Consider the following 27,567-nt stretch of genomic DNA (forward strand, 5'->3'; position numbering starts at 1 on the left):
AATTAAATGTTCAACTACAAACAAAATATATATGGCATAAATAAAAAATACATAAAGCTGAAGGCAATATAATGATTATATAATTTTAATTAATATCCAGTCAAAATACCTGAATCATTTCCTGCAGCATCTTCTTGATCCTGTTCATCATCCATTCCTTCTAAGTCGAATAATCCTTCACAATCTACATTAGACTTGGTGGATTTAAATGGCCTGCTTGAAGAATGTGGCTATGAACAGAAACGATGTTAAAAGTAGAAGAATTATGTCATTGAAATTTGTTTTAGCAATGTAAAAAAAGTTAGTTTTTTTTTATTAATTATATATTCATGTTGAACCACTTCTGCATAAGTGCTCTTGGAATGCAGTTTTCTTTATGCATTTGGTCATTTTTACATTTATAACATTTACAAAATGAAAACATGAGAATTGACTGTTTGTTTCTATGAATTCGTAAATAAATCATATACAGTAAAATGACAAAACATTGAAAACTTTTTATTAAATTTTATTGAAAAAATCATTTTATTGAATGCCCTAAAAATATAAATTTTCTCTTTTTTTTAATCTCGAATAATAGTCCACCATAATACTGTTTGACTTGCAGTAAATAAATTTATACAAAAAAACCTATAAAATGGACTATAATACAAAATATTTAAATACATGAAATAGACTCACAGATCTAGTTTCTCCTGATGTTCTGCTCTGGATATCCAAATCAGATGATAACATTTCAGAAGATCTAACTGGTGAAATTCCAATGCTACTATTAGTGCTACTAGAATTTGTTGCTAACGGTGGTGAGATTGCTGCAGTAAGTTCTATTTTTGGTTTATCTTTACCAATTTGTTGACTAGACATGTTGACTATGGCCATTGTTGACTGATTTGTGGGCAGCATTATTGTCCTAGAAATAATAAAATATGATACATTTTTCTCTAGCTTTCCTTTAATATTTACCAGAAAATCATTAAGTGTTGAAGAATCTTAAGTGAAGAAGAATAGCTTTCAACTACTATAATAGGCAAACAAATTTTAAAAGAATGCTATTACTTATTCTATTATTATAACATTTTCTCAAAAAGAAATATGAAAAAATATTGAAAAAAATATTATATTTACCCTGCTAAAGCATTATAGTCATTGTGGGCTTTCTCACGGAACTCTTCTAGCTGCAAGTATTGTTCTTCTTGATAGTTCCGAATTCTTTGTTCAGTTGCCTGCATTTCCTGCTGCATTGTTCTTGTAAGCTGCTGTTGTAGATTTGATAAAGCCGTTTGTAACGGGTCAGAAGATTGTGAAACTATAATTAAATCAATTAATAGAAATTAATAGGTTTAGTCACAAAAGAATTATCAAATCATAGTCAAGTCTTCTCTTATTTGTGATAGAGGAGGTGATACCAAACTTTATATAGTTTGGAATTAAAATGCTAAATGCTCCAAAAGAATAATCATTTACAAATTTGTTTACAAATTCTAACCAAACTAAAACTTCATTTCATATAAAAGTATTTTTTGTTTATAGTGTCTTATATTTACCTGTTGATTTAATAGTAGGAACATGTATTTCATCACTAACATTAGAATGATTAATCACAACTTTAAAAATAGGTGAGAATTTTTCACTTTTTCGAAGTGAATTTATTTCAGCTGTGTCGCTCTGTAACAAATTTTTAATTATTAAATGAAACAACAAACTAATATATAAATCATAATACCAATAATCCTAAATTGACGACAATGGTTCTATTTGAATCTTTTTGAATAGCATGAGTGTGCATATTGCAATTCAAACACTTATGTAAAATCCATCCCTGAGAATTTTCTGATTGTAACAGGCACGGTTGTTGTTTTGCTATTGATAATGGTTTAATAATTCCAAGTTTCTGCAAAGGAAAAATCAATAGTAATTAATAATGAAATCATTTATATTGATAAGGCATGTTTATGGTATGTTTCCATGTTTAAAATAACTAATAATAAATACAATATTGCAGATATGTATAAGATAAACAAGATTGTAATTTGCATACCATAACATATTTACAAATATATACATCTATACATCTAGTTGACAAAACAAGATATGAAGATATCATGATTAAAATACTTGAATAAATGTGTTATATATTAATCATTTTAATGTGATATATTTGATAATAAAATTACTTTCATAGTTTTCATTTAATACGTTCATATTGTTATGCATTCAGCATCAAAATTGTTCATTGTTCAACCACATTCAATGAAAACAAATTGTTTACTTTTTCAGACTCCAATTGTTTAGGATTATAAATTTAAATAAGCTTTGAAAATATGTACAACGTTGCTTTCAAAATGATGATTTGATTATGCATTATATACTGTAGACAATTGTATTGGTTGCAGAGTATGATTGTATATTTTTTATTTGCATAGCTGATATAGTTTATTTTAAGCCTGGCTTACAAATATATTAAATATTTTTTTGGAAATATCAAATGCAAATACAACTTTTAACTGTTTTGCAAGTGCATACATATTTAAATATATATTAAATATATATATAGAACACGAGTTAGAATCCACCGATATGGACTTTAGAATCAGATTTTATTTTGTATCAAAAAATTTATAACATATTATAAAATTAAAATTTTATCAGCTATATTTATAGCTATCAAAATACAATTTGAAAATTCATAAAATCCAAATACTTTTAAAAGTTATTAATAGACTTCATTGCTAAGAAGAATGATTCAAAAATATGTTTATTCATTTCAAATATATTAATCTACCAAATATCTATAATTATTTGACTAATTAATGCGCTCATTGTTTTTGTCACCTTGGTATAGCTAGTAAATGTTTATCATTGTGCAATACATACACAAATATTTTGTATATCAATAATAGAACATGTTTGTGTATATATAAAATGAAAATATATACTATAATGATAATCTAAATTCCGTTGTTTGTAATATTTATAAATGCACATGTACAATAATTTTAGAAGTTATTTATTATTTACCCACCTCTTGAAAAATGGGCTCTGAAATATCTTCTGGAGATAACCCCAAATCTGCTTTTCCAATATTCTGAATACCATCATCGTCTACCTCTATAGCGACGTTGAGGCATTTACAAAAAAGTTGCATTATCTTTTAATGTAAGTTTCATAGATTTATATAAGTTTAACAATTTATAAATAACTTTGTTCAATATAATATATTACATTACCAAACCATTTGACAGACAAGTACAACAGAAACATTCGTATATACGCGATATTGATATTTCGGAATAAACATATGATTGCAAGAGAATATATCGATATCGCGCTGATGCTTGCGATAACGTGGGAAATTTGAAATCTGGTTTGGATCGATTTCTTAGAAATAGGGTGGTGAACTTGTATTTATTGCTTTTATTAAAGCACGTAATGTGATTTTCTGAGAAAAATTTATTTAATAGTTAAAAATTAGTTTATAGTTTTCCATTTTTATGAACTTTTCATTACACAAAATGAAAAATATTCTTTATAATGATAGAAGTCTGTATGGGGGTTGTAGACAGAAATCATAGTGATAGATAAAAAATCAACTTATATTTTTAACCAAATTAATAAAAATGTTTAAACTTATATATTATATATAGTTATAACTATTTCAAGTTTACCAAATATGTGCTTTTCTTTGGATTTTTTGAATTTTTTATTTCTTATGATAAGAGCTCATGAAAAGTAAAATTCAAATGAATATATGTTATTTATTTATGTAACCATTAAATTTTTCTGTAAATTATTTATGTTAGATAAGTTTAGCATGAAGAATTTTATTTACAAATATATTCTGCATTCATATAAATAAATATGAATTGCAGACAAAAATGCACACGTCATATATAAATATATTATTCTATGTCTGCATAATCATACTCTATATAAATAGTACAGATTTTTCTTTATACATATATGAGAATATATTCTTTGCCAGCATATATATACATATAAACATTCTACATATAAATTATAATATGTAACATTTTTATTCATACCAATATATATATACTTGCCTTGTATGCATAGGATAAGATTCATATTCTTAGTTCAGCAAATTGGGAAAAAAAATCCAGATTATTAATTGTTGAATGCCATTAGAAATAATTGTGAATACATTTACAAAAGTGTATACTATTATATTTGCCCCCAGCTAAGTAGTATTCGAGATATATCAATTAAGCACTAGGAAGTCATGACTTCTAGTCTAGACTGCAGTTTAGTCATGTAATTAATAAAAATACATATATATATTTATATAATTAATTGGTAGTACCTGAATAGCTATAAGATGTTCTAAATAAGAATATTTACTCATGAAAAGAATAATTTACTTCAGTGGCGTACCTAGGGGGGGGCGGTGGGGGCGGTCCGCCCCGGGCGGCACTTATTTTGGGGCGGCATTTTTTAGTTTATTTATACATAGTTGTAAAAAGCAACTTATTCATTTTATATTTATTAACTTCCGTATGGTAAGTTATAGTAATGGACCGAAAATCAAAAAATGAAATTTTTTACATTTCTTCACGTTTTGAAGGTTTCTGACCATTTTGGCATACCTCAGAAAAAATGGAAGAGTGTGTGTTTTGTGTGTCCGCATTTTTTCGTTCACGTTTTCGGGCGCCCCGATCAACCGATTTGATGGTACAGAAAATAGAAATCGAGTTTTTGAGAGAATGAAACATCCGATTTAATTGATGCAAAAAACTTCAATTTGTAATGATGAGGAGAAGTGGTGATTAGTTTTTGGCAAAGGCAGAGATACCAAGCAAAATGTGCAAAGAATATCTATTTTTGAGAAAACTAAGCATCCGATTTGAATGATTCAAAAAACTTTCTATGTGGATTTTAATTTGAATTCTACCTAAAGTTCAAATGCTCACTTATATACTTGAAATAAATAATTTTAACTTTGTAATTCAGTTTATATATTTCTTATAAATATTAGACAATGCCCTTTATTTCAAATTTGATTGATTGAGTTTTGTTTATTTACTTTTCTGTAAACATATATAAGTTACAGTATTTATAACTATATATTTGAAAACATTTAATTTTCCTCGAATATATCATTACAGTACGGGAAGTTCCAGCAATTTGCCTTAACTTACAATGCCATACACCACTAGTTAACTTCCCCAAGGAGAAGTTTATGTTTTCATCAAAAAATCCGAATCGCTAATTTTATGTTTTCTCGACGTTTCAAGCTATTCTGAATCGAATGAGCCCAAATTTGGCAAAAGTATGTGTGTGTATGTGAACAGATTTTTTGTCGTAAATCGTCGTTTTTTCAAAAACGGCTAGACCGATTTCAAAAATTTAAAAGCCACTCGATGTATCTCGATGAGGACTATTATTTGTCAGATTTGTGCGACGATCGGCCAAGCTGTTTCTTTATAAATCGCAGAAAAGTGAAAATTTTTTCGTCTACGTTTTAGCCTGCAATTCTGAATTGATTTTGAAAATTCAAAAACCGTTCGAAAGATATTAGTTGGGAATCGTGCTGATTAGTTTTTGGTAGAGATTGGCCGGGCCGTTTTCTTAATAAAGTTTTTAAAAAAAAATTTCGATTATTTTTATGATTATTTTTTTGACGGTAGATACCATAGTCTTCTAGATCATACTAAAATATTACAGTCCTACGACGACTGGTTTAGCTTAAAAAATTCGTCAAAGTTTGCAAAAATTAGTATGGTCTTTTTGACATTTGTCAAAATTAGACCTTTGATCGACGTTTTCTCAAAAACGCCTGAACCGATTTCAGAAATTTAAAAACCATTTGATGTATCTCGATGAGGCATATCGTTTCTCAGTTTTGTCGGTCGACGGTCGGCCGAGCCGTTTCTTTGTAATTTGGAAAGAAGTGTTAAACCTTTCGTCCACATTTAAGCTCATACTACCGAACCGATTTTAAAAAATTAAAAACTGTTCGAAAGACATTAGTTGGGATTGATACTGATCAATTTTAGGTGAAAATCTACCGAACCGTTTTCTTGTAATTAACTGTTGAAAAAAAATTTAAGCCGATTTTTATGAAACTTTCTTTGGCGATGTATATCATTGCCTTATAAAACTTACTGAATTATTATGGCCTTACGACAAGTAGTTCAATTTTAAAAATTTATCAAAGTTAGAGAAAATGTTTTTTTTGACGTTTGTTAAAAATAAAATTAGATGATTTAGTTGGTATAACATAACGATAGTGTACTTGGTCTTGAGCATAGTAAACCATTAAAGTCCTACGGAAACTGGTTCAATTATAATTATTGATTAATTAAAATTATTGATATTTGAAAATTTGCTTTTAGAAAATACTCCGAGATAACGTGTTTGTTCGTTCGTTTGCAATGATGTGTAATAAATCCACTCGGAATACTTTTAATCACTCATAAATTAATTTATTTTTTATTGATTAAGTCGATTATTTACACATTTCGGGAAGTTCATGTAACTTGCCTAAAGGCAAAATACCAGTACCAACTAGTTTTCTTTCTTGAATTGTCAATTTTTTTTTTGAAAATCAGGGCTGGCGGAAGGCGGAGTCTACTAAGTCTGCAAAGCCTTGGAGCATTATATAAATATGTTGACGAGTGCATAAAAATATATCAGAAAAAAATTACTCTGTGTAATATTGATTAAATAACTTAATAATTTTTTAACTTCCGTAGGGTAAGTTATATATAGTAATCGCAAAAATGTCGAAAGTGAAAATTTTTATATATCTTTACGTTTCAGAGGTTTCTGAATTTTGGCATATCTTAGAAAAAATGGATGTGTGTGTGTGTGTGTGTTTAGATACAAACTTTTGTCGATGATTGTAGTAACACGCATGAACCGATTTGAACTGATAAGACGTGCTAATTACTTTTTGGCAAAGGCAGGTCTAGCCGTTTCAAAGATACGGGGAAAAAAAGCCAAAAATTGTAATTTAGTTCTTGAGAGAACGAAGCGTCCGTTTTAAGTAATTCAAAAAACATTTTATTTGTATTGACTGAACAAAGAACTGTTTTTGGGATGACAGGTCTAGAGGTCTAGCGATTACGGAGAATCAAAAATAAAAAGTAAAAAAATGACATATTTGGCGGTCCAAAATGATCATTAGACATATCCACGTCAAATTATCTGATATTTTCTAGAGATTTTAATAATAAGAACAAATTTAATTTACATTTCTATGGGTTCCGTATCAATGTCTAGCCGTTTCGCTTCGATATTTCGTCTCCAAAACAGCTGCGCAGCGCGATTGATTTGAAAAAAAGTTACAAATTTTCAAGAAAATTCAAAATATAAAAAAAAATTTCAAAAAAGCCATTTTTTTCAAAATTTTCGAAATTCTCAGAAATATATTTTTTTCAGATTTCAAAAAATTTTTAATCTTTTTTAAAAATTTTATGTTTCGGTGCGAGAAGTGCCAGCAATTTGCCTTAAGGCACGATGCCATGCACCACTAGCTTATTTGTATTAATTTATGAAAACTACTATTTGGCTGACTTATAATTGAAAGGGCGGCAATCTGGAGACCGCCCCGGGCGGCAAAAATTCTAGGTACGCCACTGATTTACTTGAAAGAAAATTTTTCTCATGGACTGTCTTTTTATTTTTTGTTGCAACAACAAGAAGTTTGCTGCATCACATACTTTAAACATTTGCTTTATATTCTTGATTACTTGCAAAATATTTAAAAGCAATCTAAATATTGCAATATTGCATCCATTCTTCTTTCATCTATGGTCCAAAAACATCTGATAAAAACTATTTCACAATGATATGTTAGTAGAACTGAATAATAATTATTATTTAAATATTAACTAATATATTGACTACAGCCTCGGGCTCTGTCACATAAACTACGTTCTCTGTGCAAAATATATTATATATTTCACAAATATTTTGCCATACTCTGTTCAACAAATTAATATATAAAAAAACAAGTTAATATATATATGATAGTGCAAAATTGTGTTCCTAGCGCTAGCTACTGATGTAAGACCATATTTATATCCACTGATGATGACATAAAATACTATGTCGAAACGTTTGGAAAAATTAAAGATTAACTTCTAAATCTTTGCCTTTTATTTGATGTATGCCCTTGAAGAACTTACTCATATTTCTCAACATCAAAATTAACTACTATATATATATATATATATATTGAATTTCGATAATGTCCTTGCAGGGAAATTAAGGACGTCTATTTAAAATCTTTTAATAGTCATAATGTAACCTTTACAGAAATACTGTCTTTCTCTTTGAATTTTGTAATGAAATTTGAAATCCTTTTAGTTTGCTCAGTGATTGATGAAATAACCTGGATTGTCCTTGCAGGGAAATTAAGGACGTCTATTTAAAATCTTTTAATAGTCATAATGTAACCTTTACAGAAATACTGTCTTTCTCTTTGAATTTTGTAATGAAATTTGAAATCCTTTTAGTTTGCTCAGTGATTGATGAAATAACCTGGATTCACTTCAGTATAAGGATTTAAGACATAAACCCTTGATAATATATATATATATATATATATATATATATATATATATATATATCAAGGGTTTATGTCTTAAATCCTTATACTGAAGTGAATCCAGGTTATTTCATCAATATATATATATATATATATATATATATATATATATATATATATATATTATCAAGGGTTTATGTCTTAAATCCTTATACTGAAGTGAATCCAGGTTATTTCATCAATCACTGAGCAAACTAAAAGGATTTCAAATTTCATTACAAAATTCAAAGAGAAAGACAGTATTTCTGTAAAGGTTACATTATGACTATTAAAAGATTTTAAATAGACGTCCTTAATTTCCCTGCAAGGACATTATCGAAATTCATTCAAACCGAATTCCAATAACTTAGTTGCCTTTCTTCAAGAAACACATTTAATATTTTCTATTCATCAATTATAAAAGATACTAATTGTGATTCTCAATAAATTACTTTATTAGCAAGGAATGTCTCCCAAACATTTTTACAATAAAATATTTTAAAATATTCATAACGAATACAACTTAATAAATAAAGAAAAAACAAAAATTAAGAATATTTAAATTATGTACAATGAATTCTTTTTTAACTTGATGATAAGTGATATTAAGAAAGGAATGAAAATAATATTAACAATATTAATAATTTGTACAAACTAATCTTATAACAATAACAGCATCAACTTTTTAAGGACAAAAACTGCTCCTTTTTTGTGAAGTATTCTTTGAATCTAATTGCAGCATACCTGTAAAATGAGAAACATATAATTAAATAATTTATTTTAAAATTACTGGAAATCATTGAGTTCTGATATAATAATTAATAAGAAGAATTCCCAGCCGTTTTAAATGTGAATAAATGTATATGAATATATTTGTCAAAATATAACTTAATTAAAAAATTAGGAACATAAATATATTGTTCTATTATTGTTAACACTATAAAAAATATTGTTAATATATTGTTCAATATTTGATTACTTGTTTCTAATAGATTGTAATGATTCACTTAAGTCAATAAATCAATTGATTTAGATAGAAAGTTATATATTTAGATAATAATATTATTAGACGTAAATCATTTGATAAAGAAAATATTAAAAGAAAACCTAAGTTTAACACCTTTTCCCCAGTGCATCTAATATAAAACTGTACACATCAACAAGATAATTTTGTAAATTCCATATTGAGAAATATTAAACTCAATTGATTATTACTTACCCAATAAAATCAAAATCTATACTGGAGTGTTTGGCTTGTATCAGAGCCCAAATGCCCCAAAAGAAATGCGTTGCTAAACAAAACTTGTTAACTTGGCCATACAATTTTAACACTTCAGTTTCACTAACAAATTCCGTGTTGTAATAACTTTGCAAGTATTCTTTCAGCCAAGATAATTGGAATTGTTTTGAAGGATATCGGGAATAGTCTACAACTTCTCCTAGACCTGCAGGGAAAAAGATAATGTAATTTAGTTATTTGTGTACAATTTATTATATTATATTGGCTATATATATATTATTGATTAGCTAATTGTGTAATATAACTAATAAATGTAAACAAAAACTATTAACAACTTCCTGAAATTTTATTTTTATTTCACAAGGGCAAAGGTAAAAAAATTAGAAGGAAAACTGAAGTCATCATCAAATGATTTAATAGCAAAGTTTGCCAAAAAAAGTAAGGAGAGTGTATATTTAATTTGAATTTCTAGTAAAAGTGACAAACAGATAACTATGATGAATAAATACAGATATTACTCTTAATTTTATACAATTTATTTTTATTTTTTTGAGAAATTGTTAATAATCTGGGGCAAGCTACACAGAATTCTGTGTAACGCTTTAAGGTAAAATATTTTATTATATTTATAAATATTAAGTTAAATAAATTAATTAAAAGTTGCAAAAGATAACTGATAGAAGCAAATAGTATTTGCGAATAATTCTAGTTAAAATTTTGAATTGATTACAAAAATAGGAAAAATTTAGTTTACCTGCAAATTCAGCAAAATGATTTCCGATATCAAATGCTTGATAATTATATCCAGCGTATTCATAATCAATAAATGTGACTTTTTCTTTTTTCTCATCATAGATTATGTTGGCCAGCAACAGGTCGTTATGGGCAAAAACTACTGGACTGCCCAAACCTTTCAATGTCGTGTAGAGCCTGGTGAATTCTGGCCGAAGTTCCGAAAGAGGAAGAATCGTTTCGGTAAATCTATTACGAAAATACATTTTGTTATTGGCAATATATACAGCTGAATATTTTCAACAAGTCTGAATAAGATTTGTCGCACGTAGCCCCTGTGGCCTAATGGATAAGGCATCGGCCTCCTAAGCCGGGGATTGTGGGTTCGAGTCCCACCAGGGGTACTGTTACTTTTTTACACAGTTCTGTATTTAAATGCCTTTGATACAACCTAGCTATGCTACCAAGGTAAACAGCAGGCAGCCCCTGTGGCCTAATGGATAAGGCATCGGCCTCCTAAGCCGGGGATTGTGGGTTCGAGTCCCACCAGGGGTACTGTTACTTTTTTACACAGTTCTGTATTTAAATGCCTTTGATACAACCTAGCTATGCTATCAAGGTAAACAGCAGGTAGCCCCTGTGGCCTAATGGATAAGGCATCGGCTTCCTAAGCCGGGGATTGTGGGTTCGAGTCCCACCAGGGGTACTGTTACTTTTTTACACAGTTCTGTATTTAAATGCCTTTGATAAAACCTAGCTATGCTATCAAGGTAAACAGCAGGCAGCCCCTGTGGCCTAATGGATAAGGCATCGGCCTCCTAAGCCGGGGATTGTGGGTTCGAGTCCCACCAGGGGTACTGTTACTTTTTTACACAGTTCTATATTTAAATGCCTTTGATACAACCTAGCTATGCTACCAAGGTGAACAGCAGGCAGCCCCTGTGGCCTAATGGATAAGGCATCGGCCTCCTAAGCCGGGGATTGTGGGTTCGAGTCCCACCAGGGGTACAGTTAATCTTTTGCAGGATCCTATATTTAAATGCCTTTGATACAACTTAGCTTCGCTATCAAGGTACACATCAGACTTAGATTACCGCAAACGCATTTAAATGTAAAATCCTATAAAAAAATAACAGTAACCCTGGTGGGACTCGAACCCACAATCCCCGGCTTAGGAGGCCGATGCCTTATCCATTAGGCCACAGGGGCTACTGGTTAACCGCGTTTTTCTAAGTGTTTCGAAAAAGTGCAAAGATCAATGAAATATTGAGAAAAAAACATACAAATGTTCGAAAGCTTGCGGGTGGTAATTCGCAATCAAATATAATTCAACCGGTAAACTATTTTTTAAAAATTGGAAAGTAAACAAAGTTTACTTTCACCATTACTTATTTACTTATACTACACAGCACACAGCCTATATATTACTTCAATATGACTTCTCAATTATATATGAATAAAAATTATAATGTTGAAAAAGTTTAGCAAACGTGCAGCAGGTACCACAAGAGTTGTATCATCAAAAAACGCATCATCAAATTACGTTACCAATTTCTCACCTTCTCTGTTTATCAATATCATCATACATATCCGGCACCAGGTCAAAATATTTCTGCATTTTAGGCCAAAGTTCAGCACCGCAGCCGTTCCCCGCATGCTCCGCCAGCTTATGTAACCTGGCCAGTTGCCTTGCAACCAGACGCCAGACGTTGGGTAACCTGATAGTGTCTACGCTCAGCGTTCGTCCAGGAACGAATTCGTAAGCCAGGCCATTGTTGAAAGTCGCGTACAACCGAGGTGCGAAACCGTGACAGTGTAATAGTTTGATATTTCTGAAAGAGTTAGATAAAGTAAACAAAAGCGACTTCGTTATTTTATTTCTATTTATTTGTAGGTATAATATATATTTTGTATATCTTAGTCAGACGGTATGAGACTTCAGGTACAGTAAATACATCATACGTCTATTGTACTTTTACTTTCATACGATGGTCTGATTTATTTAATTCAATTTTCTTTATATTTTTTACTTTAATTTTGAATTAATACTTTTTTTATAATCTTATTCTTAAGAAATACATTGAAAACTCCATAGTATATTTGTATTGTGTTTTTTACACCGTATCATTTTTTGGAAAGGACAACCATTTGAGTTGCCTTCTAATACCTAGGCTCTGCAGTATACAGTGTATCACAATTTATAGAACACTTAGTTATGATTACTGTTCAAAGAAAATGTTTTCATTACAATTGTTTCAAACCACAGCAAGTGAGATTTTTATATTTGTTTTATTAATCTTCTTCTCTTTAACAGCAGAATCTTTTCAGAAACACCTGCTTAGGGGGGCGTTTATTAATCACGTGAGGCTTTTAGGGGGAGGTAGGGTTGGCAAAAACCATGAAAAATCACATAAGGGGAGAGGGGTCTAGTAAGATATAACGTGTATTTATTTTTTTACCTACATTTTCAAAAAAAAATACGTTTTTTATAGCAAATTCGAGAAATTCGTTCGGAAAGTTTTACGTAACTAAAAATACACTTGATGTTTGGTGGGGGAGGGGGGTAATTCTAAAAATCACGACGTATTACCAAGGGGAAGAGGGTTCAAAAATCCCTAAAAAGTCGATTACGTGATTAATGGACTCCCCCTACGCATATTGTTTTATAATAACAGGTAAAACGGGCCAGCAAACAACAAAAGTTACAGAATTTTAATTATCGTGCAAAGGAATTATTAGGTCGAAGATTTTGTTGTTTTTTTAATTTTTTGCCATTATCTAACCTAACGGATAAACATTGGTAAGGAACCCATAGGAATGTAAGCAAAATTTATACTTATTGTTAAAATCTCTATAAAATATCTGATAATTTGATGTGCATATGTCTAATGACCATTTTTGACGGCCAAATGGCATTTTGTTTACATTCCTATGGGTTCCGTAGCAATGTTTATCCGTTAGACGGCGACGCGGCGCTTATGCGCTTCGTTATTTTGTTTCTATGCAGTTAAAGCAGTACGATCGCTTTGAAAAAAAAGTTCAGAATTTTCAAAATAATTTTTTCTAAAGTGATTTTTTTTCAAAAATGTTTTAAAAACGCCCCACTAGTTTCAAAATATAATGAGAATGAAATGTATGTCATTTCAGGCGGGTTAATTAAAATTAATTATCTACACTGGTACTAATAATTATTTTAACAACTTAAGCACTTTAACAGTTACCAATAACTATTTTTCATCAACAGGCTAATGCAACCAGTGAAAACTCTGCTGGAAATTTAACAATTTTCTTAAATGAATTCAAAAATATGTTCCAACAATTGATGAATCAAAACAACATGATCATAAACATGTTATCAGCTTTCATAAATAAAACAAAGTAAACACCATGGCGGTTTATAAGGATGCGTTATGGAATGCAAATGGGCTCTTGAAGCATAAACATGAGATTCAGTTTTTTCTTTTCGAGAATAAAATAGATATACTCCTTGTTAGTGAAAAACACATTTACACATTACTCAAATATGTACGTCCCGAACTATAAATTGTACCACACACCTCATCCGGATGGAACAGCCCACGGGGGCACGGCAATTCTAATAAAATCTGATATTGTTCACTATGAGCTGCAAAATTTTTGTAAAGAACAAATTCAAGCAACTTCTGTCAAAAAAAACTGATGAATTACGAATAGTAATTTCAGCCGTATACTGTCCACCTCGACATATTATTAACAGTTCCCAATTTTACGAATATTTCTCAATGCTTGGATCAAAGTTCATAGCTGGCGGTGACTTTAACAGTAAGCATTCTCTCTGGGGCTCAAGGATATCAAATCCAAAAGGTAAACAACTGTATGAGATGATCCTTCGACATGGTTTCTCCACCTTTTCAACGGGCACACCCACCTACTGGCCAGCCGATCCTAAGAAGAAACCCGATCTGTTAGACTTCTTTGTCGCTAATGGTCTAAGTTTCAAATGTGTTGAAATACAACCTAGTTACGACCTCTCATCAGACCATCCCCCGTGATAGCAACCATATTCTCTACGGCTGTGAACCTGCAAAGAACTCCAAAACCTCATTCTGCTAAAACTAATTGGGAACTATATCGCCAAATTACTGAGAAAAATACTAATTTAAAAATGAAACTCAAAACATGTCGGGAAATAGAAGATGGTATTGCAACATTCAACAAAACTCTGCTGGAAGCTGTTAAGGCTGCTACACCTATAGATCAACAAAATCAAAAACATTCTATTCCACTTGAAAAAAAAAAAACTTTTAAGTGAAAAAACGTAAAGCTAGGCGCAAATGGCAACATACACATTTACCGTCTGACAAAAACATTCTTAACAACTTGACTAATAAGCTTAAATCTCGGCTTAAAGAACTAAATGAGGAAAATTTTAATAATTATGTACAAAGCTAAATCGATATGATAACTCTATCTGGAAACCGATTAGGAACAGGCTAAAACCGGCTCTCAGGAATCCGCCTTTACGCCGTAACGATATAACAGGAGCAGTAGGTGATGATCTATCATGGGCAAGGAGCGATGGAGAAAAAGCTGAATTATTCGCCCAACATCTATCCTCAGTTTTAAACCAAATCCTGTTCGTATCTCTTCAAATAATCTGGATTTTTAAACCCGTTTGCACCAGTGAATAAGGGCAGCAGCTGCCTTAAATTCTTTTCATTGAATATGGTATTCAAAGAAATAGCTAAACTAAAAACTAATAAATCCGCGTTTTGACTCAATTACACCGAAACTGTTGAAGGAAATGCCCAAAAAGGGATTTATCCTACTAACATACCTATTCAACGCTATAATTAGGCTAAATTATTGGCCAGTACATTATAAAACTTCAATAGTTAAAATGATCCACAAAAAACGGTAAAGACCCATATAATGTGTCATCCTACCGACCTATTAGTCTCCTACCAGTGGCATCAAAAGTATTTGAAAAACTTTTGCTTAAACATATACAAAACAATACTAATGTAATTCCAGACCATCAGTTTGGTTTTCGAAGACAAACACTCGACGATTCAACAATGCCATAGAATTGTGAACATCATCCACAACACCCTAGAAACAAAACAATTCTGCTCATCAGTTTTCCTTGATGTAAATCAAGCTTTTGATAAAGTATGGCACAAAGGATTAGTGTAAAGATAAAAATCTCTCCCAATTGAGTATCTAAATTGCTGGAATCGTATCTTCAAATAGACGGTTTAAAGTTAAAGTGAATATGGAAACTTCATCAGCCTGCTTGGTTGAAGCAGGAGTCCCTCAGGAAGTGTACTGGGTCCATATCTATACCTGCTCTATACTAGCGATTTCCTACAGATGAAATTTAACAACTGCAACATTTGCCGATGATATTGCTATTCTATCTTCCGATCCTGATCCAGTTGTTGCATCGAGAAGGCTCCAGAGACATCTAAGAGTCATTGAAAATGGACTAGCAAATGGCGTATAAAAATTAATGATAATAAATCAACTCATGTAATATTCCACCTCAACAAATCTTCTTGCCCAGCAGTTCAATTTCATGATAAGACATTCCAGTTAAACACTCAACAAAATATCTCGGGATGATATTAGATAGCAAACTAACCTGGAAGCAACATATACTATCAAAATAGCTCTAGTGAAAAATAGAGCTAAGGAACTCTATTGGCTCATAGGTAACAAATCAAAATTGCCTATTGAAAACAAACTACTAATATATAAAACAATAATAAAGCCGATATGGACCTATGGTGTGGAATTATGGGGATGTGCAAGAAAATCCAACGAGCACAATCAAAAAAGTGACCACTCGATGGAGTGGCAGCTATTGAAACTTTTAAAATTCAGCCAATTTATTATGTGTGTGTGTATGACTGTGTGTGAGTATGTTTACTGTGTGAGTGTGTTTAAACATAAGCATAATAGCTCATAGAATTTTGTAAATTCTGATTGCTATTAAATAAAGTATAAAAAAAAAAAAAAAACAATAACTATTTTACTTTCTTCCGATTATGAACAAAAGCAAGAACTTTATTTATAAATTCATAGTCCATAAATGCAGAAAAATATTTGAGAGTTATTGTACACTAATACAAGTAATTTTATATTAATAGCTTCAAAATCTGATACAATCCAATTATATTTAATAACAAAATCAATAATATAAGGAATCATAACATATGCTGTTATGATTGATTTTACTTAAGCTGGTTTCTAGACGCAACTCAGTGGTTGACTGATTGCTGATAAGATGATTATTATTACTATATTATGATTATTATTACTATATTTCTATTAGTTATAAGAGAATATGTATAACACCAATGCCTCAAAAGGCTATTTTCACTTAATATAATATTTTAGATCTATAATGGTGGGTATCGAACCCAGATTTAGAATACTTTCATAGTTTGATTCTACATTATTTAGATTTGAGACGTTATTTATTTCTTTACACGTATTTTGATAGTAGAATAATTAGGAGTATTTATTGTAACAATAAACATCACTTTCAGTATTTGTGATAATAATTCTTATTAAATTCATTAGGATTTTCGAGGGTACATTGGCATCCTACAAAACTCTGTAGAGATATCATAATATAGTCGCTTTATAGAGATATTATAATATAGTCGCTTTCTGAATCCTTAACCTTAAATATAAAATTATAAATGCATTTTCTTTATAAACAGATCTATTTTTATTATATACTTATAAAATGCATGATAAAATCTCCTCATGCATTATAAAATGCATTATATATATGAGATATCTATAGAATATTTAAAAAAATTAATCGACAGAAAAACACCGAATTGATATATTTAATAATAAAAAATAATAAAATGGTAATATATAATGTAAAAATATGCAGTATTACTATTGCTACTGGCCACTCTTACTACTGCAATTTTTACTATTCTATTATCAATTCCACAGCACTAATTATTAATTTAATTAAGTTTAATTCTTTTAATTCAAGTTAATGTAATTTAAGTTAAGTTAGGTTAATTTTTATTAAGTGAAAATCGATTTTGAATCGTGTCATATTTATAATTTAATAAAATTGTTTTCAATGTTTAGAATGAATTTCATTTGCTAGACATAGATCATATCGATTTGTAGATTTATTTTTAGTAACCAGAAGAGAATTTTTATTTTTATCGGATCCCGCGCAATCTTTAATCGTAACAGAGAATATTAATAGTGTAACAAATATTAATTTTCACAAAATTAATAAAACGAAAAAACCTGCATGTTAGATAAATATTATAAGCAATATTAGCTTTAGCAAAAAGAAACTTTATGGAAATAATAAATTAAAAATTAAAAAAAACTTGCATCGGCCGGGAATCGAACCCGGGCCGCCCGCGTGGCAGGCGAGCATTCTACCACTGAACCACCGATGCTTGTATTGAAATGACGTTATTGCATGAATTCACGTTGCGAGAGTTGTGTGATAGAATTACATGCTTACATTTTATTATTAAAATTTTTGTTATCAGTTGAAATTTAAATATTTTAATAATAAATATGACTACAAGCTTTGGATTAAATTTTATCTTGAAATAATTAACATAAAAAAGTTCAGTTCAAAGACTGATATTTTTTAAATATGATGAGAACTAGTAATGTAATGAGGTATTCAAACGCCTGGACGACCATGATGTGCAGGGCTGAAACCTGCCAGGCGATGGTTTTCTTACTTAGCACGTTAAGAATTACAAAATTGTTTAGCCTTACAGGAACGTTGTTACTCAAAAGGTTTTTTTATATATATTTTATTGGCCTCGGTTACTCGAGCATTTAGCCACTTACATTATTCTATACAATCATAAATCCTGTACAATCTTCAATTTCATACTAACTTCTTCATATAATCCTATTCTTTCTATACTTCTTAACTTATCTTCATTCTTCTTCTTTACTATGTTCTCATTTTTTCTTCTAAGCACTTCTTACTTCTTCTACTATACTTCTCTCCCTAAAAAGTCTTCTCTCTACAAAAGGTTAAGTTGCTCTTGGTCCATAAATATGGATAATTAGGCTGGACAGAACAGTCTGATAATATACATACCTTTTATTTTAAAATCGGTAGCATAAACACATATATAAATTTTTATCTCAAAAGACAAAGTTTATTTTAATGCATATGCATCTTGCTAATGAAAGTGAAACTTTCAGCTCACCTGGCAGCCACTTGTGCAGGTTAAAATCGCGTGGTTATTTGATTTTTCCCAATTTCTCAGTAAATTAATTGAAGTATATATAAATTTTAAGCTTATAGGAACAAGTTTAATTATAAAGAATTTTTTGCATTTTCAAACGCCTGAACGACCTGCCAGGCAATGGTTTCGTTCTTGGTGCGCAAAGAATCACCAGTACAATTTTTTTGTCTAGCTCACAGCCCTATTAACTCAGTTAGTAAAAAAATTAGTATACCAAGAAAAATATTAGCATCCAAATTCTTGTAAATCAACCCTTATAGTAAGTACAGGTTACTATATTGACCAGCAAACATCAGTAATTATTGAACCGCCAAAAAGTATAGAGTAAACACTGACATAAAATATATAAAATGTTTGTTTTTATGCATCAGAAGAGATTTACTAATTAATATCTTTTCAATATATTTTATGTTTATTTTAAATATCGTCTAAAAGGTCTACAAATCATCTCAAATTGGTTTCAATCCTTAATTAACATTCCAGTTATTCTCGAAAAATAAGAAAGTTATAATGACCATCAATCTCATATAAGTTCTCTAATAAAATAAACTAGTAAACATATTAATACTTTGTTGTAATTTTGGTAAAATTTAAAAAATGCTACACAGTAAAATAAGTGCAAAGTGGCGGGAATAGCTCATTCAGTAGCGTTCTCGACTCACACGTTGGAGGTCATGGGTTCGAATCTCCAGCAATACCAGAATTACAAATATAAAATATTAAAGTAGATTGAGTATTAATTTGTAGAATACAAGAAAAAATTGTATTAGAAGTAAGAAGAAAAAAAGAAGTTTAGTTTAGAAGATGAGAAGAACATATTGAGAAACAAGAAGAAGAATGAAAATTGAATGGAACTGAAGAAAGAAATTGAATGGAAGATTAGAATATAAGAATATAGTATATATATATATATATATATATATATATATATAAGATGAATGTATACAAAATATATATGTAAGAATTGTATAGAAAATGATGAAAAATATTATGAATAATGTAGGTGGCTAAAAATATTGTAAAACGAAGGCCAACAAAATTTAAAAAAAAAGTAAAAAGATAAGTGCAAACAGTTTTTATTACCCCGAATTTATATTATATATTTAACAGATTGCAAATAAAATTTTAGAAGAACATTTTACAAGAATTTGTTTCACAAACAGAGTGATAATTACAAAATAATGAAATATTATTTAGAAAAACAATAATATTTACCTTGTTTCTACTTCACGATCAATTAAGAGTTCTGTATTATTTCCATACACTCTAACAAGTACAACATCGTCATAGCTTTTTTCTCCATAGAAACATCCCACTAATTTATTTGTAATTCCATCGGTGAATAACTGAAAAAAAAATATAATTTAGTAATCTAAGTTAACTAAGAAAATAAAATACTAACTGGTTGTGAGTGATACGTAAAACATTACTGCTTTGCATAAATATTAATAATTTTTTCGCATAATAATTTTTGTAGAAATGACGTCTTTTCGTTTCTTCAAATTAGGAAAAAACACATTTAGAATAATTAGTAATTTTCTAACAAAATTACACTTATCAAATTAAATTATTATCGAATTACAAGATAAAAACAACCAGATTTATAAGTGTATACGTGAGATCAGACCTAATCAAGTTATCAAATTGCGTGATAAACGGCTTGGATATATGAATATTATAAATGTAAACAACTGATGTAGGTCAATGTTAAGTAAGGTTGTTTTTGTTATTTTACGTCAATTTAAATAAAATCCTAATATATAATATTATATGTAGAGTCGTAAATGTTATGTAAATATAAATATACAAACACATATGTGTCAGAGAAAACCGCGAAATTAAAGTTAATTATTACCATGCATTGCAATGAGTCTAGAGCAAAATTACTAAAGTTACGTAAACTTATTGGTTATATGCATATTTAAGCAGAGTTATATATTTTGTACGTGACTAATGAAAAATATAAGTAATAACTTTTTTATTTTTATCGATGGTCGCAAAATGCTAATAAGAAAATTATAGTTTTACATTTTTGGTTCCTATTTTATTAACTTCCCGTAGGGTGAGTTATAGTAATGGGCCACAAAATCGAAAATGAAACTTTTTGCATATATTCAAGTTTTAAGGTTTCTGAATATTTTGCCATACCTCAGAAAAAATTGATGTGTGTACTATATGCGTGGAGACAATTTTTCGTCGACGATTTCGGGGTGTATAGATGAACCGACTTGAAAAATTAAAAAAGCAATCGTTTCTCATTGATAGGGAGATGTGCTGATTAGTTTTTGGAAAAGACAGGTCCAGCGGCTTCGGAGATATGGAGCAAAAAGTGCTAAAAGTGCCAGTTTTTAATATGATCAACCGATTTGAATGATTCAAAAACATTGCAATCGTAATGATGGAGAGAAGTGGTGATTAAATTTTGGCAAAGGCAGGTCCAGCAGCTTCGGAGATAGCAAGACAAATGTGCAAAAAATAGTAGTCTTTGATAGAACTAGGCATCCAATTGAATTGAATGTTTTTTAAAAACTTTCTGCTTGTGTTGACGAAACGATTGCTTTTGGGTGAACAATTTTCTTTCATTTTTTTTTAATTGAAAAAATGTTTTGAATATCGAAAAATAATTCGGATTTTAATTCTGAATCTAGCTAAAGTTCTAAACATCACTTATAATACTTCAAATAATCATAATAATCTATTTGAAAACATTTAATATTTCTCGAATATTTATTTAGGGCACGGAAAGTTCCAGCAACTTACCTTAAGACGTTGTGCCATACACCACTAATTTTACTTATAATTTGAGAAACACACTTAAATGCAATTAAAAATCATTTTATAGAGATTGTTTGCGATGAAGATCATATCAGCAAAATAAATATATAAAAACTGTTATTGATCAATAACAAAATAATATCGGTTTTTGATTTGAGGTTTCTCCTACATTATTTTATTATAGTAATTTCCGGAATTTATAGTATGACTAGTATAGAAAAAAATGTGTAAAAATGTTTTTATCATTTTAGATAATGGGCACGATAATACTGATTGATTACATATTACAGCGCATTTCGGCAAATTGATTGAAATCCAATCATGATGACTAATTAGTAAAACGTAATTAATCATCACGGATTTATTATAATTTGTACGCATTAAAATGAAATTTAAACGCTTAGTATATTAATATCTTACAGTGATTTCTTCGCAGAAATCCCTTGGTCATTTGGTTAAATATTTAAATTTAAGAGAAAATATTTGGAAAATGCATTTATACATATAAGTTTCAAAAGTGTATCTTTTTCAGTAAATTCCAAGTGAGAAAGAACCAACAAAGTTTTAAAGCTTAAACATAAAATTTGCAAAAAACATAAGATATAAGCAACAGCCAAGAGAAAAAATATAAGTTTTTCTAAAATATTTAAAAACTTATTTGAAATTATAATTTGCTCAAAGAGTCCACTATTACATACGTCAAATTGTGGCAAATCAATTCTTTTTTAATTTATTTTTGCCATAAAATACTACTTTATATCCAAGTTTTATACTTTTGTTAATAGGACAAAAAGTTCCAAGAATTCTGAAACTTGATTTAAAATCTTATATATATATATATATATATATATATACATAGCTGGGCACCGTTAATCAAAAAGTTAACTTCGTTAATCGTTAATCCGCTACAAAAAAAGTTAGCTTCGTTAAACGTTAAAGCGTTACATTTCGGAATAATTAACGCAAGTTAACGTTAATCGTTAATCCGTTAATATGTGTAAAATTACATTTTTATATTGTTGCGTTAGTGAACTTAAAAAACTTATTGGTTTAGGTTCTGGAAGTTAACAGGTTATGAATAAAACAAAATACATACTTGTATAATTCAAATGTGTAATTCAACCCCTTAATGGCGCGACGCGCTTTATGCACACACCGTGATAATAACGCTATTGGTCAACTTTCTGTTTTTATGATTGCATATTGTTTTTACAAGAATTTTTTTCTAAATAAAGGGAAAGAGTTTTTTTGCGAAAAATAGGAAACGCGCGACGGGTTAAGCGTCGGGTATTAGGTGCATATTTCTCTTCATGAACATTAACATGTTGAAGTTCTCGTCTGAAAGCGAGGCTCGTTTTGGTGTCAAAATGTCTTTACCCGTGGAAAACAAACGTTCAACTGCAGCGCTTGAGGGTATAATAGCAGTATTGTATTTAATAAATTGATTTATGAATATCTGTTCCGCGAGGAATGCAGCATCGTTGAACAAGTTTTTTGAACATGTTGGCACTGTTCATCATTCACGAGTGGTCCAAATCTTTTCTCTATGTCATTTAATAAGGCATTGGCTAAAGCTGTGCCGTGCGGTAAATAGTAATAATTGGCAGGGCCGTGCCTGGGTATGTGGCCGCCTGCGTGCGAGCATATAAATGGCCGCCCTTAAAAATAGCATAATAGGAAAATATCCAATATGTTCTCACGAAAAAAATCGTCTTGTAATTTTCAAGTTTTCTCGACATTTTAAGTCATTCTGAATCGTTTGAAAGCCGATTTTTGAATTTTCGGCAACGTTTTCTCAAAAACGGTTAAATCCAATTCAAAAATTTAAAAGTCATTTGATGTAACTAGATAATGACTAGCGCCTGTCAGTTTTGTGCGACGATCGGCCAAGCTGTTTCTAATCAACAGAAAAATATAAAATTTATTGTACACGTTTTAGCCAAAAATTCTGCATCGATTTTAAAAATTCAGGAACTGTTTGAAAGATATCATTTAGGAATCGTGCTGATTACTTCTAAGAGATCGGTCGGTTCGTTTCTTCGTGTTTAATTGGTGAATATTGCTTTACGATGATATTTATAAAACTTTTTTGGCGATAGTGATCATGGTCTCTAAGATAACTAAATATTTCGACCCACATTAAGTCATTTTAATTTTTAAAATCTGTACTATCAAAGATTGCAAAAATGAGCGGCGCTTTTTTACGTGAGTCAAAATTTCATCTTTAGTGGACCTTTTCTCAAAAATGCACAATCCCAGTTGAAAAATCGTCAAAATTCGTAAATTCGATAAGCACTCGTGCTGCTTAGTTTTGCCTTTAGAATTTTCAAAAAAGTCTCAAATTTTTAATTAGTGAAATGATTTTAAAAATTCAAAAACCATTACAAAAGTTTTCCATTTAAGAATCTTGCTGATTAAATTTTGTCAATAATCGACGAGTCGTTTTTCAGTTATTGATTAACAAATTGCTTCGGAAATTTGGATCTTGTTTTTAATTTACTACAGTTTGTTTCTTGTTCAATAATATGTAATTTTTAAACTATTTATAAAACATAACTAATATTTTTAGAAAATTTGTACAAAATTGAATAATCTGCGATAGTTTTTCACATTGCAATGTACTCATGAATTAATATATTTTTATTGTTAAGTCGATTATTAACACATGTTGGATACTTCATGCAACTTGATTTAGGCAAAGTTGCCACTTACACCAAGTTTATAACTTATAAATTATTTAGAAACAGAGTCGCATTCAATAGGGCCGCCTTTGGCTGATTTTTACTACGGTAATTTTGGTCTTTTAGATATATACAGCGGACTTTACGGCAGCGAATGAGTTCAGCGGACTTTGAGCTTGGCCGCCTCTTAATCCAACATCTTTTAATTTGGCCGCCTTTTAATTCAGTAGACTTTTAATGCAACAGCTATTTATTACGACCATTTTTTGTTATGGCCGTCTTTGAATTTGTTCTTTTTTTCATTTGGCCGCCCCTCGGCCGTCTCAAAAGGCGGCCGCCTGCGTGCGGTGCACGCACTGCACGCTGGCCAGGCACGGTCCTGGGCATTGGATTAACGATTAACGGACTTCTGGCATTTTAACGGAAGTTAACGTGTCCGTTAACATTTTCAAAAGTTAACTTAAAAGTTAATCCGTTAATCAAAATGTTAACTTCGTTAATTAACGATTAACGGATTAACGAGTTAATGCCCAGCTATGTATATATATATATATATAAATATATATTAATTTTTACTGGCCTTGCTTACTCTGAGCATTTAGCCACCTAAAACATTTTTATTTATTTACATTCTATACCAATTTTTATGTAATATTCTATATACTTCTGCTTAATTTTTGCTGTTTTCTATCAAATTTCTAATTCTATTCAACTTCTATCTTCATTCCAGTTTTTCTTCTTCATTCTTCTTTTTAATCGCAGCAAATTCTAATATTTTTTCTTCTTACTCCTAATATATATAATTCAGCTTTTCGAATTCTGTAATTCCTATTTTTCTTCATAGTTATTCAATTTCTACTTAACAAATACAATTTTCATTTAATTTCAAATTAACTATACATATTTTTTTTTCATAAATTCTAAATCAAGGACAGGATTTGATCCAAAGATCCCTGTCGTCTGAATCGAACACGCTACCAAGTGAGCTATGCTCGCCACGAAATCTTATATTCAATAAATATTATGTGCGAAAATAGTCTTTTCTTATAAAACCTAACTATTAAAAGTAAGAGCTAATGTAAAAACACCACATATAGGAGAATGGTAATGGTAAGCCGATGGGTTGCCTCTCAAGATACATTAGGTTCAATTGGGTTCAACAAGGCCTCAACAAACAGCTTATAGAAACACGTAGGATTAAGTAGTTCTGATTTCTGTTGAAACAATAAAAACAATTAAACATCTTGTGAAATCTAATTGTAAGTAATGTGTGAAAAATATTAATTATACATCACGAGCTTTATAAAAATCTAAAGTTGTATGTCTCAATGAGTATATTCCAATTAACAATTCACATTTTCCTGGATATTGTAATTTTTTTATTAGCATTAACAATTATGATAAAATAAAATTTAAATTCCATACTGACATCGATCTAAAAAAATGAAGAAAAAAAAAGGCAGATTGGTATTCTATTACCATTTTCTTTACGCATATTTTCAAATAAAGACACTTTAAAATGAATGTAGGTCGAATATTTGCAATCATTTATTTATCATTAACCGGTCAGAACTTTACAAAATGATTTGTAAAATTCTTGAGACAGACTAAATAATTATTTCTGTTTCAATGTAATTAATAATAATTCTAATCGTGATAATTTAATTCAAAATGCGACGCAGAGGTCATAAGAAGCCTCGTGATTGAAGGGGTCATCACGCGCTAGAGATAAAAATGTATGGGACTTCAAAACATACATTGCTGGAAATGTACACATTGCGTTTTGTTTTAATCAATTTTTTTAATGATTTAGAAATACTAATAAATAATTTCATCAAAATAAAGAGGATCATATAAAATAGAATAGAAAATATAAACTAGGTGTACAAGCCTTAAGATAAGTAGCAAACACTTCCTGTGTAAATAATCGACGTAATCAATACGAATTTGATATTTAGCGAAAATTTTGAGACAGCCAAAACTTTAATAACATTTTATAATTAAACTAGTTTCTGTAAGTCTACATCATTTCTAGATGTGCCTTAAGTCTATAACCTCTATTGCTTTAAAAACTTTTATTAAAATAGTCAAGTAATTTCAAATAATTAAATACTAAGAAACGACCTGATCGATCTTTCTGAGGAGTTTTTGAATATCCAGTATCAATTAAGTATTTAAGGTTAAAAATGATCGAAAATTTTAGCACTTTTCTACTAATTCTAAAGAAACATCTCGACCGATCGTCGAGAAAAATCACTCAATGTGAGTCCCAATAGGTGAAGGTAATTACTTAGGTAAATTGTCTCAAACGATTCGAACGTGAAAATGAAATTAGCGAGTCGGATTTTCTGGCAAGTAGAAAAATATAAAATACTATATAAAAAACTTGCAATATTAAGAAACCAATCTATACTAGTAATATTAGAAAACAATTAGTTCTATCTATGCAATTTCATCTAACAATAAAATAAAAAAAAATTAACGCATTTCCATTGCACATGTCAATTGTCCTCACTTATCAAGGCAAATCATATGTACTTGAACTTGAAATTTCATTCAATAATAAATATTAGAGTATGACACTTATTCATTGCTTCAGGCTATACTAATTTACAAGTTCAATAAATCAATTGATATTATGCAACAACTGCATCAGATGCAATCATTGATGAAAAAGTATTTGATTTAACCTTGAATACTTCGAAGAATTTTAAATTGACAACTTTGCATTTATTGTCATTGATTTATGGAATAATGGAATATATTGGTTTTCATTGAAGTATTCTTTTTATTTTAGTCATGCTTATGTAACATGATCATAACATTTTTCAAACTGACTTGGTTTTTTGCGTTAATAAAAAAGCTGGGCTCGCTCGTGGGTAAGTGGTTAGAGCTATGGGATTTTAATCAGTGGTACCAAGTTCGATACCTGCCTCGAGCAGCCTGATGTGAAGTAGTATTGACGTAAGTTTTACTTAAAAATATAGATACCAATGTGACGCCAATAAAAATAGCCCATACCCGGCATTGCTGCATCAATAAAAAATTACAGATAATATAATAATAAAATTCATCTCATGTATCCCATCTCTATATAAATTACTTTCGACAACAATGAAATAATTGAAACAAATCAAATCATCAGAACATGCCCACCAGCAACTTTCTTCCAAAACCCACTACCTCTTTTTAAGAATACAAATAAATATTTGAGACTCCATTTGTCAAAAGCGTAAACATCTCGAAGAAAAACGTGGACAACTATATTGGCTGCTGGGTCATACATCTAAAGGGTTCAATGTCAAATGTTCGATGTCAAACAGAATCCTAATCTACAAATCA

General features: G+C 29.9%; 2 protein-coding genes and 7 non-coding genes across 9 annotated transcripts in view; 5 read left to right on the forward strand and 4 right to left on the reverse strand.

Annotated features, from left to right (window-relative positions):
• Positions 1 to 3,247, reverse strand: part of LOC113384902 — a 17,892-nt gene extending 14,645 nt beyond the window's left edge. The window contains exons 1-6 of the mRNA XM_026622675.1: positions 3,023 to 3,247; positions 1,724 to 1,891; positions 1,545 to 1,665; positions 1,126 to 1,306; positions 682 to 910; positions 110 to 230 (exon numbers count right to left, since the gene is read on the reverse strand). Of these exons, the coding sequence (XP_026478460.1) occupies positions 110 to 230; positions 682 to 910; positions 1,126 to 1,306; positions 1,545 to 1,665; positions 1,724 to 1,891; positions 3,023 to 3,145 (943 nt within the window). The 5' untranslated portion in view covers positions 3,146 to 3,247. The remainder of the gene's footprint in view (positions 1 to 109; positions 231 to 681; positions 911 to 1,125; positions 1,307 to 1,544; positions 1,666 to 1,723; positions 1,892 to 3,022) is intronic.
• Positions 3,248 to 9,228: 5,981 nt separating this feature from the next.
• The window catches only part of LOC113384903 (ethanolamine kinase), a 79,214-nt gene continuing 60,875 nt past the window's right edge, over positions 9,229 to 27,567 (reverse strand). Inside the window, exons 2-6 of the mRNA XM_026622677.1 lie at positions 19,985 to 20,115; positions 12,083 to 12,355; positions 10,546 to 10,772; positions 9,771 to 9,996; positions 9,229 to 9,295 (exon numbers count right to left, since the gene is read on the reverse strand). Of these exons, the coding sequence (XP_026478462.1) occupies positions 9,229 to 9,295; positions 9,771 to 9,996; positions 10,546 to 10,772; positions 12,083 to 12,355; positions 19,985 to 20,115 (924 nt within the window). The remainder of the gene's footprint in view (positions 9,296 to 9,770; positions 9,997 to 10,545; positions 10,773 to 12,082; positions 12,356 to 19,984; positions 20,116 to 27,567) is intronic.
• Positions 10,855 to 10,927, forward strand: Trnar-ccu. Its single transcript has one exon. It is a non-coding gene; the product is annotated as a tRNA-Arg (tRNA).
• Positions 11,006 to 11,078, forward strand: Trnar-ccu. The gene has a single exon. It is a non-coding gene; the product is annotated as a tRNA-Arg (tRNA).
• Positions 11,157 to 11,229, forward strand: Trnar-ccu. The gene has a single exon. It is a non-coding gene; the product is annotated as a tRNA-Arg (tRNA).
• Trnar-ccu lies at positions 11,308 to 11,380 on the forward strand. The gene has a single exon. It is a non-coding gene; the product is annotated as a tRNA-Arg (tRNA).
• On the forward strand, positions 11,459 to 11,531 carry Trnar-ccu. Its single transcript has one exon. It is a non-coding gene; the product is annotated as a tRNA-Arg (tRNA).
• Trnar-ccu lies at positions 11,660 to 11,732 on the reverse strand. The gene has a single exon. It is a non-coding gene; the product is annotated as a tRNA-Arg (tRNA).
• Positions 17,880 to 17,950, reverse strand: Trnag-gcc. Its single transcript has one exon. It is a non-coding gene; the product is annotated as a tRNA-Gly (tRNA).

The sequence above is a fragment of the Ctenocephalides felis genome, unplaced genomic scaffold (assembly GCF_003426905.1).
Source record: "Ctenocephalides felis isolate EL2017-DRISC unplaced genomic scaffold, ASM342690v1 CF-g0.4_SCAFFOLD_03571, whole genome shotgun sequence".
In the NCBI taxonomy this organism is placed as follows: Eukaryota; Metazoa; Arthropoda; class Insecta; order Siphonaptera; family Pulicidae; genus Ctenocephalides; species Ctenocephalides felis.